Raw genomic sequence first — 19574 nt, forward strand, 5'->3', positions numbered from 1 at the left:
TCAAACTTCAAGTTGATTGTGTCAATGTGAGCACTAAGTTGAGCACCCAATTGAGTAACGGAGTCCACTTCATACTTTCCTCCTCTAGTAGCCTTGCGAGGTCTACTATATTGTGAATTATGGACCGCCATTTCCTCAATCTTGTTCCATGTTTGATTGTCATCAACTTCGGTGAACATTCCATTTGATCCCATATTGAGAATGTTCCTTGAATCTTCATATAAACCATTCCAAAATTGTTGCACTAAAAACCATTCGCTAAGTCCATGGTGAGGACATGAGCGACAAATACCTTTGAACCGCTCCCAAGCTTCATACAAAGATTCTTCATCCCTTTGCTTAAAACCCGTAATTTGAGCTCTTAGCATGTTAGTCTTTTCCGGTGGGTAGAATTTTTGTAGAAAGCTAGAGCTAGCTTCTTCCAAGAATCTATTCCAAGGGTGGCCTTATCAAGGCCCTTCAACCATTGCTTTGCGGTGCCGATTAACGAAAAAGGAAATAAGACCCATCTTATTTGGTCTTGAGTCACGCCCGTTTGAGAGATAGCATCACAATAATCGCAAAAGGTTTCCATATGAGAATGAGGGTCCTCACTAGGCATTCCCCTGAATTGGCTCCTCTCAACTAGTTGGATGAAGGCGGACTTGGCAATAAAATTACCGGTGAGATGTTGCGGTGTAGGAGTACCATTTGGTAGATCCTCCTCGGTGGGTATAGAGTGTGACGAGAATTTAGGCATTGTAGGTGGATTTTGTGGGATATTGTGTAATGGGTTTTCTTCTCCTTCTATTGCGAAAGGATTGACAAACTCACTAGTGGGTTGAACAACTTCACCAACACCTCCCAAATTCCTCCTAACAAGTCTCCTATTATTCGTCAAGGTTCTTTCGATTTCACGGTCAAAAGGTAACAAATCTCTTTGTAACCTTCTAGACATGCAAAATATCAAACAACTCGAAAACAATTAGAACAAACCTTGAGGAGTTTTACTTCCCCAAGGTGAAAAAGACACAACTAATAACAATAAAAGAAATCTTAAATCAATTAAACACCGTCCCCGTCAACGGCGCCATTTTTGATCGAGGCCATTTCGTGTTCACAATTAAGCATATGTGGTCGTTGGTCAATGGTCGATACAAAACACAATTTATACTCCACAAACAACTCTACAATTAGTAAAGAGGCAAGTAAAGGTCGGATCCCAAGGGACGGGTATTGAAATGAGAATTCTATTGTAACTAGTAGTGTCTAAGGGGTGTCACAAATTGGGTTGATGTAGAAGGTTACTAAACTAAAATAACAATGAAAATAAACAAGCAAGATGAATAAAATAAGGGGTGTAAACAATTGATTAAAGGCACTAGGGTGTCATGGGTTCATAGGGGAATCATGGGATATGATCATACAAACATGTTCTCAAATTATAAGCAAGCAATTATTGTTGTGATGGATTGAGTTGGGTTATATCTTACAATCCTAGGAAAGTTTGGGTCCCGGAGCCGAATCGATTAGATTGTACAACACCTACAAGTCGACTTAATCTTTCCTACTCAACACATGCATGGTCTAACAAGACTCGAGTTGGGTTATGTCTTACAAGTCAAGTTGAAAGGATAGAAGATGATAGTAAATGCAAGGATTCATAGGCTTAGCATTTCATCAAATATAACATGTGCATGTATTAAGATCAAAACAAGCAAGCAAATAAGATATGAAAGCATATTAATTTAAGCATGAATCATTCCCATGTTGGTTTCCCCTAATCACCCATTAAACCCTAGCTAAGAGACTACTCACTCATTATCATATTGATCATGCTAGAAAGGTTGTCAATCATACTAACATAATGAAACATGATGAATAAATGAAAGTAATTAACAATAATTAAAAAGGGATTAAAAGATTATACCTACTAATGATTCCAATAATAAAGCAAGAATAATAGAAGTACTTGAATCCTAGATTGAGAGGTTGTCAATCTCCCAATAATAACCCAAATAATCTTCAATTACCCAAAATAAAGGAAGAACAAGAGAGAGATTAAAGAACTAAAACTTGGATTAAAACTTGATTAATACTTGATTACAATATTGAAGAGAGATTTGATTGATATTAACTACACTAATTATTGATAAGAAGAACATGCTCCTCTAATTAGCCTAATGGGTATTTATAGTGAAAATTAGGGAGGATGCATTAGGGTTAACTAAGGGCTAAACTAGTAATTACACTTTTTAAGTTGAGCAAGGAGAATCCGGTATTTTCTGAGAGAAGGGCTTCTCTTTTCGTAGCTTGAAGAATGAAAAACGTGCTGTACTGAAATCCGTGCGGATTGGAGTCGGGACGGCCGGATCTGGGCTGATGAATCCGAGCGGATTCTAGAGAGGGACGCTCGGATTGTGCTGGGGGAATCCGAGCGGATTCCAAGGTGGGACGCTCGGATTGGGCTGGACGGACGGGCGGATTTGGTACAATCCGTTCGGATTGTTGGTCAGCTTCAATTCTTCTTCTTTTCTTCCCTTTTCTTCATAAATTCCTTGGGGATTTCCTCGGGGACTCAAGGATCCTTTTCTCAACATTGCTCTTCTACTATGATATGTACAAAGGCCTTCTAGTCTTGTCTCTCCTTGATGCTTGGTCATTGAATACAATCAATTTAGCCTCGTTTTGCCATGAAAATGCAAGATTCTTACTCCTTTCCTACCAAGGGATCAAAATCTCAAAGAATATGCAAAACAAAGAACTAAAGATAAGAAATGACCCAAATAGGCACTAAAAAGCATGGAAACAATGGTAATTCGGGGGCTAAATATGCGCCAATTATGGTCACATCAAAAAGACTAGCATTTCCCTGCTCTAAACTCAAAAGTGTAATTACTAATTTAGCCTCAGTTAACCTAATGAACCCCTACTATAAATACCCCATTTGTAATAATCAAGTGGAGGAGGTTCCCATATTAGAAATCCCTCTTAGATTAGATTAGGAGTAGATTAGAATAGATTACTCTTTAATCTTTCCACAAATTACACATTAATCTTTCCATAATTATTGTTCAAGTTTATTATTCAAGTTTATTATTGGGTAATTGAAGACTATTGGGTTATTATTGGGAGATTGACAACCTTCCATCAATCATCAAGTTCTTCTATTATTCTTTGCATTATTATTTTGGAATCTCCATAGGTATAATTCTCTTAATCCTTGTTTTAATTATTGTTAATCTTTCTTACTTGTTCATCATGTTTTACCTTGTTAATATGATTGACAACCTTGTTAGCATGTTAAACTTGATAATGAGTGAGTAGTCTCTTAGCTAGGATTAGTGGGTAATTAGGGAAAAGCAACATGGGATTGATTCATGCTTAATCTAATATGTTTTCACAATTAAATTGCTTGCTTGTTGTGATGTCAACTTTATGCACATGTTATGTTTGATGAAATGCTAAGCCTATGAATCCTTGCATTTACAACCATCTCTTATCTATTCAACTTGACTTGTAAGATATAAACCAACTCGAGTCTTGTTAGACCATGCATAGAAGTTTATTAGGAGGAAAGTAAGTCGATTTGTAGGTGTTGTACAATCTAATCGATTCGGCTCCGGGGCCCAACTCTTCCTAAGAACCGTAAGACATAAATCAACTCGGTTTCTCCACAACATTAATTGCTTGCAACTTTGTGAACATGTTTGTATGATCAACACCATGAATCCCCTATGACCCCATGATATCCTAGCACTTTTAATCATTTGCTTACATTTCTTAGTTCATTGTTTGCTCTACTTTGTTACTTTCATTAGTTTAGAATACAACTACAAACCCCATCAATTGTGACACTAGCATAAATTGAGATAGGTAGACTTAGAACCCAAAGCACACCGTCCCATGGATCGACCTCGACTTACCACTAACTAGTAGTTTGTTGAGTATTATAAATGTGTTTTGATTTGATGTGACCCGACGATATCACCCATCAATGACAGAGGTACCCGAGACAGGCCCCGGAATACCAGAACTGAGAGGGTACAACGAAAGGAAAGACTGGGGAGGGGGTAGCTTCGACACCTGACTCCTTAGACTCGATCATAGGACTCTCATAGGACTCGACTCGGAATCAAAGCATCCGGCACAAACATTTCTCCTTCTCCAGTTGTCAAATTGAAGAGTAACCCCCTATTGTCGGCCCATTTGACGATTTTCCCTCCATTTCGAGGTAGTCCTCTGAGGATCTACATCGGTGATGAGGGTAGATGGATCGAATCGTTCACTTCTCAGAATCATGCTTACCAAATCTTCGTTTGGTATCAAATTTTTCTTCTCTTCCCCGAAAAGTAGACCCATAGCTTTCTTGTCTTCGACTGGGGCCGGTTTATCACTTTTCGACGCTACTGCGAGCACATCATCGGGGATATAGTAACAATCTTGGAACATTTCGATTTAGGGGACCATTTTATTCTTCTTCCAATCGTATATGGGCTCGGGAAAGTCCAAACATAGCTCTACCTCCCCAGCCGTCACAAAGTATCCATTAAGTGTTAACATATATGGTTCCATTTCGATTTCCCGGCCTTCGACATGTTTCTTATTCTTTTTCAAGCGATCTTCTTCAGTGGGCTCATATCCAAGCCTGAATGTTGCCCCTTGCGGTATCGGTGGCCTCACCATGAACGTGTTTTCCTTCCGAGGGTACGTTAGAGAAACTGAAGTATTTCTCGGTTTTGAGGATCACCTCACAGATTCGACTTCCCGTGTATAGGTTCATACTTTCTAACCTAAAATTTGACTTGATCATGCTTACAACCTCGAAACCACAAGTATCATTAGTAGTATCGAGTTTCACTTCAGAGGTCACATCTCCTCCGACTACTACGATTGGCGTGGCATTGATAGTGACGATCCCTCCCTTGAGAGGAATTTTAATCTTTCGGTGTAGGGTGGAGGACACGGCCCCTATAGCATGGATCCAAGGTCTCCCAAGTAACATATTGAAAGATGAAGCTACAACGATGACTTGGAAACTCACTTTTCTTTCGATTAGCCCAGTTTGAATTAACAGATTAATGAGCCCAGATACCCGATGAACCGTTCCATCAAAAGCTCGAACCGTCTGAGTAGTTGTAGAAAAGTCCTTCTTGTCAAGGCCCAGAACAAACGCGGTTCTTAGAGGTAGTATATTAACGGCCGACCCATAATCAACAAGGGTCATGGGAATGTGTTTTTGAAGACATGTCACGACGATGTACATAGCCAAGCAATGTTTCGGCCCGATTAGAGGTAGATCTTCATCAGAAAAGGTCACGGCGTTACTGAGATGCGGCTGACTTTGAGCGATTGAGCTAACCATATCATTTAGAGTCATGTTTGGGGATACCGACATATTCATCAAGGCCTGCAACAAAGCCTATCTATGCTCGAAAGAACTCGAGATCAACTCCCATATAGAGACATCTGCCTTAGTCTTTTGTAGTTGCTTAATGAGGGAGGCCTCTGAGGTTGACCCATCACTAAGAACATCGACTAAGGTGGGCTCCTTATCCTTTGAAATGGTGGCGTGACTGGCCTTCTCTACCCAAAATGGCCGGCCTGAATGAGTCAAATGATTGGACTCGAGAGCTTCTCTTCTCATTTTCAGAATTTCATTCTGAGTGTGTGGGACAGCCGTACCTTTAACTAAGTACACATCATCTTCATTATCATCCCAAATGCCATTAATCTCTGTAGCACTCTGGAGGATATGTTGGGTACAGTCAATAGCAAAGTCCCCGACTCGAATCTCATTACTTAAACTCGGAATGTACTTCGAACAATCGATGAATTCCTTCCCCACAAAGAACCCATTAAGACGACATACTGGCCGAATCAAGTAGGTTAAATCGACATTGTCTTCAACAAAAATCCCATTCGCGTGATCACGAAATGGGTTGGTTATTTTGTTAGGCTTAAGAGTTTGAATCGAGAGTGTTCAGTTCTTCATCATATCTTGAATTTCATGTTTAAGACGGTAACAGTTTTCCGTATCATGAACTTTGCCCGGTGGAAGGCATAATAAGCTTCAGAATTGTGGGACCTTTTCCGTTGTTCCAACGGTGATTCTGGAGTAGGACTAATAGGACTCAGTTTCCCTTGGGCCGTAAGTCTTTCTAGGGCATATGCATAAGTACACCCTATATCAGTGAATGCTCTTAGGCCAGAGCGTTGCGGTTTCCTAGGAGTTCCTCCCGAGAAACTAATTGCTTGAATATGATTGGCGGTAGCCAGGGTCCTTGCCTTAGATGATGAGGCACCTTGGTATCCCTTAGGCTTTTCTGTCTCGTTTTTCCGGAAATCATCCTCATTTCTTATCCCGACTCGACTAAGTTCCTTAAAAGAGCCAATGTTTTGATACTTGATCTCATTTTGATAGGCAGGTCGAAGATTCTTCACGAACCTATCAACCATTTCGGTTTCATCTGGCTTCTTAGCCAACTTCACACTTTCAGCACGCCACCTTGCAAGGAAATCAGTAAATCTCTCCTTTTTCCTCTGCACCATAACCTCTAGTGTTCTCATGTTGGTCCGGATTTCAACATTATCGGCATAATGCTTACAGAACTCCACTGTGATATCTTCGAATGTAGGGAAGTTCTTAAGCTCAAGATTATAGAACCACGCCTTCTGGTGTTCTTCTAAAGATTGGGCAAAGATTTGGGTAAGCATATCAAAGGTACTCCCCTTAGTGCCGGTACTTGTAGGACTTAACATGATGAACTGGGTCTTCTGTGCCCTTGAACTTGGGGATGTCTGCGAGCACAAAATTGGTAGGTAGCTTATCTAGGACTGGAGCATAGACCTTAGCATTCTCATAGTGGATGCTCTCTCCTCGGGAGAGCTTCATCTGGTCTTCAACCAACTTAAGCCTTTTCTCGAATTCAGTAGGTAGAGGAGTCACTGGTTCTTCCACGACGAGCTTAGTTTCAATAACGGTCAAACAAGACATCACTTGTTCCAAAGTATCATTCATCTTAGTCACTAGAGCTTCCATTGCTTTCTTTCTGGTTAGAGGTGGCATTTCTACAAGAAAAACCCCGAACTAATCAATACTTGAACCAAAACCACCTGCACAGTTTAGGACTCGACTCACAGACTTGACCGTTGACTCAAACATGACTCAAAGACAAGCTTAGACCCGGAAAATGAACTAAGTGGCTCATTTGCAAAGGGTCTCACGTGTGGAGGGGGTCTTAGACCTAACAAGGACTATGACTCGACTCAAACTAACTCATGGACTTAGACCTGACACCGACTCAGTGTGACCAACCCGTGATTGAACCAAACATGGTTCATGGGCTCGTGAAAACGTCTAGTGTAGCCTTGTAGACGTTTTTTGTATTCTGACTTTGACCACTTGGTCGACATGCATGACTCAGACCCAAGAGTGAGCTTAGGTGACCCAACTGGGTTGGTTCTAGATAAAACACGATTCATTTGAACCTTAGACTAGACTAGGCATGACTAACAAGGACAAACACAAGCCTAACTAGGCTAGACCTCACCTGACTGACTCAAACTCTATTCTAGGTTTGGGTTAGGTTTGGAACATGGTTCATTTGAATTTCAAAATCGAAGAGGATTGAATTAAAAATGAGCTTTAAATGGGCAGCATGCCGGCTATAAAAGGCTTATTTTGGTCAAAATTCTAATCCTAATTTGGCAGCATTCTGACTTGAAACACTCTTTTTTTAAAAGAGGTAAGTTCAAAAGTTCGGATTTGAAAACATGGAGCAAGATTTTCGAAAAAATTGGGTTAAACACGACTCAAATTTCGAAAAACAAAACGGGTTTTCTTTTTTTTTAAAAAAAAACGTCATTTTCGAAAAAAGAAAAACAAAACACTTGACATGGGAATCACATAGCAAGTAGTCATTCGCATACGAGCATGAATGCATGAATCCTAGACTCAACTAAGTCTCGGTCGGTCTTCTAAATTGGGTCTATGCCAATGATCCCACTTCAACTAATAAGCCAAGCCCCCCATAAGCCCGTAGCTTATGGTAGAACAAGTACTCGAAGATTCAATGGAGATCACCTTGATATTTAAACCAGGCATAGTAGACGTCATCTCTTTACCTTGAAATCGACCCAAGGGATAGATGGCCCGATCCTTAAAGTCTTAATTGGGTTTATACATGATAAAAAAAGCAAAAAAATACTAATTCAATTGATTGGCCATTATTTATCTTTTCAAGTTACACTAGTCCCCAGCGGAGTCGCCAAAATGTGGATGTGGGAATCTGATGTATCCACGAGGGGTTTTTCAAACACAAAGAGTCGCAACCAAATTTAAGGAAATTTGGAAACCGTTTTAGAGAAAATGGATTCGTGTGAAAGTACATGTTGGGAAGCTCATTCAAACACCAACCCCGCCCGTTGTAAACAACGACCTCTACTAAGTCAAACAATGGCCAATATTAACTGAACTAGTATTTGTCGCATGCGTCCATTCATTTTAAACTCTAACATATGCAAGCTATTCTAATGGTTTAAATGCACATAACTTTGTCAAGTGATTTAAACATGTGAGTCCATTTAGCTATTCTAGCACAAATAAACAAACAAAGATAAGAGAGAGAAATTCATTCTTACTCTAGCGGCGCTGCAAAAAACATGGGTTAGATCACAATAACAATTGCAATGAAAAGCAATAAGCAAAAAAGACATGAACAAACACCTATTCAAAGTCAAGTCGGGTTGCAAACAAGTGACATGTGATAACATAATCATATGCAAATGAAAAGGAGCAAACATGCATCTAAATCAAACAATTGTTTCACAAACGATTGGCATATGAACAAGGCAAATTAGAGGACTAATTCTTAGTCTAAAACAGCCTAGAAAACTATGCCTAAGGGTACCCTACATGACACAAATCGACGATGCAAACAAACATGACGATAATTGAACAAACATGCGAACGGTTTCAATTAATTCTTAATTAAAACAATTAAATCTAAACATGCTTATCTAATCATGTAAATCATGCCAAACATACATAAAATAGACTAATTCTTAGCATAGAAGAACCGTGACACACGACATACATGCTTGACAAATAAATCGACACAAACAAATCTAATTCATGCAATTTCATGCAATTCTAATTAATTAAACCTAATTAATTAAACTAACATGTGAAAAAACAACTAAATTAAATCACACAAACATGCATAATCTAATTCAAGCAAGTAAGTTTCATGTTCATGCATACATCTCATAAATTATGCTAACATGTGAATTAAATCAAATAATTTCATTATTTAATTTAATTAAACATAAATTAGCAAATCAATATAAAGATGCAAACTTTAATTATAAAACATACTAATTAAACATAAAAAGCATGTTATAATTTCATATTTAAACATTAACATTAAATTAAGCACAAATTTAAATATTCGAATACATCTAGCATAATCAATTATAATCACGTGAGAACAATTTATATGACAATACAAATCGTCTAATTCCTAACAGAAATTAATCCACATAATTAAAAATCCATCCATCGGTATATTCAATACTACTTAACCCCGTTCTCCTTTATTCAACATCGACAATAAAATAAATATCGCATAAATAATATAATTAAATACTATAAATATAAAAACGATAATTAAACGAAATAAGTTGCATTACGGGAAGAAAGGAGTGATTTTTGGCACACTCGGCTTACATGTATCTCGGATGCAAGCTTCTTGGTACGTCTACGATGGTTTTCAAATCAATAATCAAAATCCAAACTTGAAATAAACAAACATGTTTCACGCGTTTTTCCCGACTTGCGCAGCGATTTTCAAACGATCACCACCGCTTCAATACTCAACGATTTTTCAAAACGAAAGATGTTTTGGAATCCTTGAAGAGCAAAGATTACAACTTTAGCAAAAAAAAACAGACCTAAATTGCCTTTAAAATGATTAAAAACAACGATGAACAAGGGCTGACAGAAACACGAGCAAGGTAAAGAATCGAGCTAATTAATGCTCAAAACGTTACCTATACTGTTGTAAGAGGACACGAATCAATCAAAGGCACTACCTAGATTGTGTACGCAAAATTTGGTGAATTGTAAGGGAGATTTGAGGGTGTTTCGAGGCAATTTTCAAAGGGTGTGCGAGTGTGCTCTGTTTTCTGGGTTCGTGCTCAAGGAAGAAGATGAAGATCTTCCTTGAGTTTTTATCAATGCTTGAGGCTATGGCTTATGTTCTTTATGATCTCTGATATATCAATTTTGTGTCCCTCCTTCTGAATGAAGCAAACGAAGCTTATATAGCTAGGTTATAGGGTTTTAAAACCGGTTGGAGAATAGGAAAGTTGCAAAAACTCGGTTTTGGAACGTGATATTATGCAACAATTTCTCTATCTTTGTTCGATCTTTTGGCTGGGAATGGTAAGTATAGAGATATAGTGAATCTCTTACTTGATGGGAATGGAAAGGAAAGAGCTTGGAGTTCAAGGAAAAGCTCCAAAGCTCTCGCAAAAATAGGGTACGGGTTAAGCACGGGATGGGTTTGTTTGAAGCTCGTTTGATCTTGTTTTGGGGTTGGCTTGGATGGATTATGGACCATGGTTAAGTTTAAGCATGTGGGCTAAGCTAGGATGTGGCTAGGTGGTTGAATTGGAGAGGAATTGGTTCGGGTTTGGGCTCGAAAAACAGAGCACGGGATTGGGTTGAAGGGCTGCTTGGGCTCGGTTTTTGGGAGGTTTAAAGAGGGATTTTGGGTTGCTTATGGTGGGATTCGAAGGCGGGGCTAAGGGGGAAGAAAATGGGTTGAAAGCTTCCTTGAGACTCGTGCCAAAACTCAGCCCAAATCGCGTCAAAAATTGCTTCTTAAAACGCTTCAAAAACGGGTTTAAAAACCGCTTTAAAAAACTCGAACTTTCGAATTAAATAAAACGATAAATAAAAATCGTCACAAAAATCACATTTGACCTTTTTAAACCAAAAAATCAAAATAAGCAAACTTGATTTTTAAACCAAAATCAATTAAAAGCTTTTAAAAACAATTTATAACGATAAATCGTAAATAAAAACTCCCGACTCGAATTACATTCAAATCGAATGAAATAAATTACATTTATTCCATAAATTAACCAAAATATTAAATAAATGAAATAAAAACTTTATTTCATAAATTTTCAAAGCACAAATGTAAAGAAATAAATAAACCTTTATTTCAAAAAAAAATGTCAATTTAAATACGCTTTAAATTAACAAAAACCGTCGACGTAACCTTGCTTAACATCCATGTGACATATCCGCATCACGAGCATGTCACTTTGAGAATACATATGTCCTATCATCATCGGATGGCTGGCGGGTTCTCTATAAATTCCAATATCCACAGATACGGGTATCTACACAAATAGCTAGTTGTAAGACAAGTATCGAATCCAGAGGGAGGCGGTAATATTCAGTTTGCTAATATTTAAAGTGTCTTAAAATAACCGTTTTTCTTCAAGTTTTGGTTTGGTTTGTTTTCGAACAACTAATTGCAATAAAAGAAAGATTGTAAACAATAATATTAAGAAGTCTAGGGAGTGGGTTCACTTGGTCAGTTATCCGGGGGTGTATTTTTAATCAATTGTAAGGTCAATCGAATTACCTAAGGTCACAAGATCGGTCAATTCAGTTATGGCCTTTAGATTCAGTTTAAGATGCAATCGCTATAATTAAACTTTAACTATCTGATTATCGCAGCCTATATTTATTCTAACCCGGTCGGTGAAAGTATTAATTCGCTAAACTAATTATCAATTCAAGCCTAAATCAATTAATTAGAATAAGAACAATAATCAAACTATAATTCATGCGATGTTACTAACTGTTAGGCCTGATATTCCCGCAATATGTTCAGGGTACAATCATGCCCTGCCTGACATTCAGGACAGAAGCTTCAGGATAGCTCAAGCTTGGCACCAAGCAGGAGAGGATAACGGTCAAATATAAAGATATTATTTGACCAAGTCAACGAGCATTATATGGAATAATTATCATATAAATTTGGTAATTAAATCAGCAATTAAGGAGAATACTTGGTCATTATTATGGAGCAATCATCCGGGCAATTAAGCACATTGAAGACGGTAATTAATGGCGTCATTAAGAGAGAATATTATGCCATTAAAGAGGAAGATCACGCGGATATGTGGAGATTACTCTATAAGCAAGACCGAAGACCATTTGAAGGGACATTCTCATACATTCTACCATACGAGACAAGATTATAAGCTTTACTATTACAACACTTAGAACAAAATACTTTGCTTAGCTTGAGATACAATAATTCTCCAAAATATTATAGTGAAACCTCTCCTGGCTTGGTGCCCGTGGTTTTTTCCCATTCAAGGGTTTTCCACGTACAAAAATTATTGTCTTTTTTTTTTGGTAAAATGTGAGTCCACTTTTATTGATAAAAGGATAAACAATACACATACTTCAAACTTAAAGTCTTCTAATGGCCTTCTAAATACAATCAAACAACATCAATGCCTATATTTAGAAGCCAAATTCTATCTCTCCTAGTTACAAACTTATCTAACTTATGCTTGATACGACCATGTAACATACTCTTAACATCCTTAATCACTATATCAGGCTTTAAAAGATGGAACTGAAGCCTGCAGGTATTCCTTTGCTGCCAGATAGTATACCAAGCAGCTAACAATACCATTCTGAGTACCTTCTTCTGCAACCTCGTACAGCTTCTGTTTGCAGTATTGAAACTCAACTGCAACCAATTTTCCAAACCAGAGATGATAAACTTACTATACTCACAGTTTGTAAACAAATGAAGATGAGTCTCCACAGCCTGTTCACAAAGTATACACTGATCAGTGTCACAAACTCCTATACTGAACAGCTTGCTTCTTACATTGAGTGCCTCATGTTTGATCATCCAGCCATTGAGTGAGTGTTTAGGCACATTCCACTTTCCCCAAACACAACCATACCAAGGTACAGGGGGGTGTGTGCCCCTTAGCCATTGGTGTGAGAACCAATGAATAGCCGATGTGATCATCCACTGGCCATTCACAAAACCACCATTCAAAGTATCCTTCACCCTACAGATGTTCTTCCAATTCCAGTTAACATCTGAGGGTGCAACATAAGTGTGCCAATCAGTTCCTTTGAGATATACATGGTCAATCCATAGCACCCAGAGTCTATCAGCCTTGGAGTGAATCCAAGACACCAGTTTACCAATAATAGCAGTATTCCACACCTCTGCCTGCTTGACATTCAGGCCACCTTCCTTCTTGCTGCAACACACCTTCTCCCAGGCCACTAGAGGGACTCTAGTATATTCAGACTCCCCACTCCAAAAATAATTCCTACAAATGGCCTCAATCCTTTTAATAACCCCTTTAGGTATGAGAAAGACTGATGCCCAGTAATTGTGTAGAGTGTTCAAAACTGAATTTATAAGTACAATTCTTCCGGCATAGCTCAATTTTCTGGCACCAATCCCCCTAATTCTGTTAACGATCTTTTCCAGTAATAAATTACGTCGACTTTTTGACAGCCTACCTGGTTGGATTGGAATCCCCAGATACTTAAAAGGCATTTGTCCTTCTTTGAACCAGAAACTTCAAGGATATCATGCTTAATATTATCCCTCATGCCATTGAAAATCACTTCAGACTTTGTTGCATTCACCTTCAGGCCAGAGGAAGCAGAGAAAGTAGACAAGACTCTCAAAATCAGCATAATAGATTTTATATCTCCCTTACAGAACATCAAAACATCATCAGCAAACAGTAAATGGGTTAGCTTCAGACTTTTACACAGAGGGTGATATCTGAAAAACCAATTATCAGCAGCATACTCCATAACCCTAGATAAATACTCCATACAGATGCAAAAAATCAAAGGAGAGATAGGGTCTCCCTGTCTAAGGCCCCTCTTTCCTTTAAAGAAGCCAAATTGAGCACCATTTAGGTTGAGAGAATAGGAAGGAGTTGTTACACACAACATAACCAACTTCTGAAACTTGATAGGGAAGTTCAGGGCACTAAGCATTTGATCCACAAACTGCCACTCAATGGAGTCATATGCTTTTTGCAGGTCCAATTTGAACATGCACCTAGGAGATACCATTTCCCTACTATAGAGCCTGATCAAATCCTGACTGATGAGGATATTTTCAAGAATGCTCCTCCCCTTAATGAAGGCCCCTTGATTCTTACTGATGATATCAGGCAAAATACGAGCTAGTCTTGTACACATGATTTTGGAAACTGCCTTGTACAAGACATTGCAACATGAAATTGGACGAAATTGAGTGACAGATGAAGGCCTCTCTACTTTGGGGATTAATGTAATGCTAGTAGCATTAATCTGATTCAGTAACTGCCCAGACTCAAAGACATCAATAACAGCATCACAGACTTCATCTCCCACAATCTCCCATGCATCTCTATAAAACTGACTAGTATATCCATCAGGACCAGGTGATTTTCCTGATGGTATACTGAAAATGCTATCTTTCACCTCCTCTTTTGTAACTGTGCTCAGAAGAATATTCCAATGATCCATTGTACAACACTTTCCTTTCCTCACAACATGATTCTGAACTGGAATGGTGGTATTTTGTGAGCCCAACAAATCCATGTAATATTCTAAAAAAGCATTCTGAATTTGAGTTCCTTCCTTACACAAAATCCCATTCTTATCCACTATCTGGAATACTTTGTTCAACATGATTCTCTTCTTGATAGCATGGTGGAAATAAGAAGTATTTAAATCCCCATCTATAGACCATTGCAATTTAGCTTTTTGACTGAGAAAGCTATCTCTTGCCTCAGTGAGCTCTCTGAGGTCATGAGATAGCTCCATTTCCTTCTGAATCAAATCCACATTACCAGGGTTAGTACTCAGCTCCTGCTGAATTCTTTCCAATGCGATACCAGCAATTTTGGTGTTGTTTTCAATGTCAGAGAAGCAGGTATTGTTAATGTGCTTAAGCCCTAATTTTAAAGCTTTCAACTTCTTAATCACCTTGAACATTTTAGTTCCTTGATAGGTGCTTCTCCAAATATTGGTAATAGTTGCTTGAAAGATCTCAGCTTTACCCCACATATTAAAATACTTGAAGCTTTTCCTACCAACTATTTCTGCCTGTCTATTAACCAAAGTGCACGGACAATGGTCAAATAACCCTTCAGGATGAAAATGTGCAACATAGTCTGCAAACATATCCATCCACTCCAGATTTCCCATTATCCTATCCAGTCTGCTATACACTCTATCAGAAGCAGCTTGTTTGTTAGACCAAGTAAATAGAGCTCCAGTGGCAGTAACATCCTCCATACAACATAAAGAAACACAGTCCTGAAATTGTTGCATTTCTGCCTCAGTCGTGTTGCCCCCTAGTCTCTCAACAGGCGACAGAACAGTGTTGAAGTCACCCATCCACAACCAAGGTTCCTTACAATTACTGGCAAAATTCTTCAGAAAGTTCCACAGTTCAATCCTCTCATTGATTCCATTGAATGCATAAATGACAGTCAGATAGAACTGAACATTGTTCATCCTTGAGATTACCTTCATATGTATATACTGAGCATTATAATCCAAAAAATCAATACTAAAACAATTAGGGTTCCAAAATATCCAAATTCGTCCTCCTTTATGCCAACTACAGTTGGTGGTCACACTTCAACCCTCACAAAGGGAGGTGTCTTTCTTCAAAATGTTAGCTGGCTTAATTTTAGTTTCCAGCAAACCAAACAATCCTACCCCTTGATTATGCATGAACCATTTGACCACCTTCTGCTTATTGAGGTCATTTAGACCTCTAACATTCCAGAAACCAATGCTATGCATTGGAAGGAGTATCTGGAGGGTCCTTCCCACTTTGAACTACACTCCCTCCAGGTGCAGCAGTGCTCATTACAACATCAGCAAAAGAATTCTGAGTAAATCTACCTGACAGACGAATTCCCACCATACTACCCTGTCTGTTCATTCTTATAATCTGCTTTGCTGGTGTAAGTACAGGAGTCTTGCCAGCATTCAGTGGTGGGAACATTTCAGGGGTAAATATAGTAGGTGATGCAGTTTGTTTATCTGTTTGCTTCTTCTGAACTGGTTGCCATATCAGCCGAGGCTTCTGCTTAGGATGGCCATTTACTTTAGTCTTTTTGGGCAAAGGTTTCCTGCATTGCGTTGTACTTTGACCAATCCCATTACAACTTCCACAAGATACAGGCCGCCATTCATAATCCACCCCCACATCAACAACTTTTCCATTTTCATCCAAAAATGACACTTTCTTTTTCAGTTCTTGGTCCATGTGCAGTTCTACCATGACTCTTGCAAAACTGAGCCTAACCTTATCTGCAGTAGCATCATCCATATCTACATACTTCCCAACAAGACCAGCAATTTTTGGTAAACACGCACCCCAAAACTTAAGGGGGATACCAGATAATTTCACCCAGACTGGAACCACATCAATTTTCTCCCTTTCTAACAACATATTCTCAGTCCAGGGTTTGATTACCACTGGTTTGTTATCAAATAAGAAATAACCAGCCTTCAACAGAGCATCTCGTCCTTTTACGGTGTTAAACCTAACGATAAAACAACCATTATCTAGGAAAGACACACGATCAACACCAAAATCCTCCCAAACTCTATGTATAAAACTCTCAACTATGCCCCATGGAGGGTTAGCTCCCAGGATATAACAGAATACTGAATTAGACCAGAATGCTACCTCTGTTTTGATATCATCATGAGTAAATTGCAGAGTAGGCAGCTCCTCTTCTTCCTCCAGTATTGTCTCCATAACCGGAATATTCTTGCCGTTTTGACGTATAGTCCATCCTTCCTCTTCTGTAACACTATCCTCAGCAAGATTCAGAACCGGAATCCCATTCATCTCCCTTAAAGATCTCTGTTTTGGTGCATTTTCACCATCCGGACCCCTAAAGTTGTCACCTTTACTTCCATTTCCGCCATTATTAGACGTGCTAGCCAATTGATGAGATTTTCCAGAGTTTTCTTTGTGTTTTGAAGCGTGGATCAATGGAGAAAATCGATTATTTTTAGCCGCCGTCATGGATGAAACAGTAGGGTATTAATTAGATTTGTTAGACTTTTAGAGCTTTTTCTCTCTCTTCTTTCTCTCTCATATTTTTAAAAAAAAAAAAAAAAAAAAAAAAAAAAATTATTGTCTTATCTGTTCTCTTTATTTCCTTTTTCTTTATGTTTTATTAAGCCCACCCTACAGCCATACACAAGATAAACGAGCTAGTTAACCCTCCTAACTCTCTACCCTGACCTGATTCAGCCCTGCGCAAAATCTAGATAAAACAATTGGCGCCCACCGTGGGGCATCTAGCTCATTAAATATCTTTTTTTTCCCCTTTCTCACAAAGAAAATCCAAAAAGAAACTATAAATGGCCACCCCAACCATAGAGGAGCAATTGGATGCTGCATTACAAAAGTGGCTCAATTCGAGGTTGAAATCCAACAATTGAAAGAATCTGAGTCAGCCTTAAAGCAGAAGTTGGAAAAGTCCAAAGGATCAAGCTCCAAGATTTAGCCAGGAACTCCATTCTCATCAATTATCAAGCACTTTGATTTCTCAAACTTTGGAAGTCCAAGTGGTGCCAAGAAAGTGATCAACGTTGATGATGATATTCCCAAAGATGACAACAAGAAGCCTGGCAAAACAGGAGCAGCTGTCATGATGGCAATAGTCCAGGAGATCAAGAAACTCAACGAAAAATTCGAAAAAAAATACCTGGAGTCCCTGCCAGCATGGAAGAAGCTACCCCAAAGAATTATGCTGATTCACCCTTCATAGACGAGATAGCTATAGTAGATCTCCCCAAGAAATTTGTGATTCCATCTATAAGGACTTATGATGGAACCTCAGATCCACATAACCATGTAGCCTTCTACAAACAGAAAATATTGGTTGCATCTATTCCCAGTGAGTTTAGGCAGGTTTGCATGTGCAAGGGATTTGGAACCACCCTGACTAGTCCTGCACTGCAATGGTACATTAACCTGCCAAATGGAAGCATCAAGTCCTTTGTTGATCTGGTCAATACATTCAATCAACAGTTTGCCAGCAGCAGGGAATTAGAAAAACGCTCAAGTGACCTATACAGGATTACCCAGATAAAAGATGAGAGCCTTAGAAGCTTCCTTGCTAGGTTCAACAAGGAAAAAGTATCAATACCCAGGTGTGACATCGGCACAGTAATGGAAGCATTCAGGCAGGGATTGCTACCCAACAATGATCTTTATGTTGAATTAACCAAGTATCCTTGTCACTCCTTCGAAGAAGTCTAGGTAAAAACGCTTGCCTATATCAGACTAGAGGAGGACAAGAGTTACAAGGTTGGAGGAACGTGCAACACAAAAGACTATGATAAGCCAAACAGGAAAAGTGGCGGCAGGAGCAACAACTACATGAGTAGTCCATATACCAGGCCTGATCTATCAGAAGTCAACTTGACACAAGAACAGCAAGGTAAGGCTAAAATTAATCCACCTATCTCTGAACATAACTTCTGTGTTGACATTGCAGGCTTGATCAAGCGAGTGGACAATATGGGGGCAGTAGTCAGGTGGCCCAGGAAGTTAGATAACCTGAATCCAAGGAAGGACCATACAAAGTGGTGCGAATTTCACATGGATATGGGACACACGACAAAATATTGCTTTACCCTCAGAAAGGAAGTAGCCTACCTATTGAAAGCTGGATAACTCAAAGACCTGATCAAAGCCAGTGGCAGAATTGAAGACCCCAGCATAAACATTCAAGAGCAGAAGCAGGAATGCAATCTCCCTCCACCACCTCCACTCTACGAAGTAAAGTTTATAAATGGTGGATCAGAGATTTGTGGCCTGACGAGTTCAGCAGCAAAGAAAATAGCCACGACGCCTCAAACTAAGTCACCCTGCAAACCTGACAACATACCACCCATCACATTCAGTAACTGTGATTTGGTGGGCGTCCCTAACATTCATCATGATGGCCTGGTAATCGCCATGCAAATTGGAACCGCCAATGTAAGAAGGATCTTAGTAGATGGAGGCAGCTCAGTAAACCTGATCATGCTAGACGTGCTCAAAGCCATGAAAATCAAAGAGGATCAAATCACCATGAAGTCCAGTGTCTTGGTAGGGTTCAGTGGCGAGACAAAGAACACCGTGGGACAGATCTATTTTCCTACTTATACTGAAGGCGTCGCATCCTACGAAAGGTTTGGAGTCCTGGACTACCTGCCGTGTTACAACGTCATCCTAGGCAAACCTTGGATTCACAATGTCAAGGCTGTCCCCTCAACCTATCATTAGTGCATCAAGATACCAACAGATAGGGGAGTGGCAACTATCAAATGTGAGCATAAGTCAGCCCAAGAATGCTATACCGAGCCCCTAAAGCCTTCCAAGACAGGTAAGTCTATCGCACAGCAATTATCGCACCCTGTCAGGAGCACTTATGTGGCGCCACCCAAGATGGAAACAGATTAGGTAATCCTCAACCCTGAGTACCCTGACAGGTATGTT

General features: G+C 39.2%; 1 protein-coding gene and 1 non-coding gene across 2 annotated transcripts; both read left to right on the forward strand.

Moving 5' to 3' along the window:
* Nucleotides 1-261: 261 nt before the first annotated feature.
* Nucleotides 262-368, forward strand: LOC141602835 (small nucleolar RNA R71). The gene has a single exon (XR_012524743.1). It is a non-coding gene; the product is annotated as a small nucleolar RNA R71 (small nucleolar RNA).
* Nucleotides 369-17810: 17442 nt separating this feature from the next.
* LOC141602259 (uncharacterized) lies at nt 17811-19361 on the forward strand. Its single transcript, XM_074422563.1, has 4 exons — nt 17811-18319; nt 18374-18531; nt 18589-18679; nt 18791-19361. Exons 1-4 carry the CDS (start codon nt 17811-17813, stop codon nt 19359-19361), a joined length of 1329 nt encoding a protein of 442 aa, XP_074278664.1.
* The last annotated feature ends 213 nt before the right edge of the window (nt 19362-19574 follow it).

This window comes from Silene latifolia, chromosome 9 (genome assembly GCF_048544455.1).
Source record: "Silene latifolia isolate original U9 population chromosome 9, ASM4854445v1, whole genome shotgun sequence".
Lineage (NCBI taxonomy): Eukaryota > Viridiplantae > Streptophyta > Magnoliopsida > Caryophyllales > Caryophyllaceae > Silene > Silene latifolia.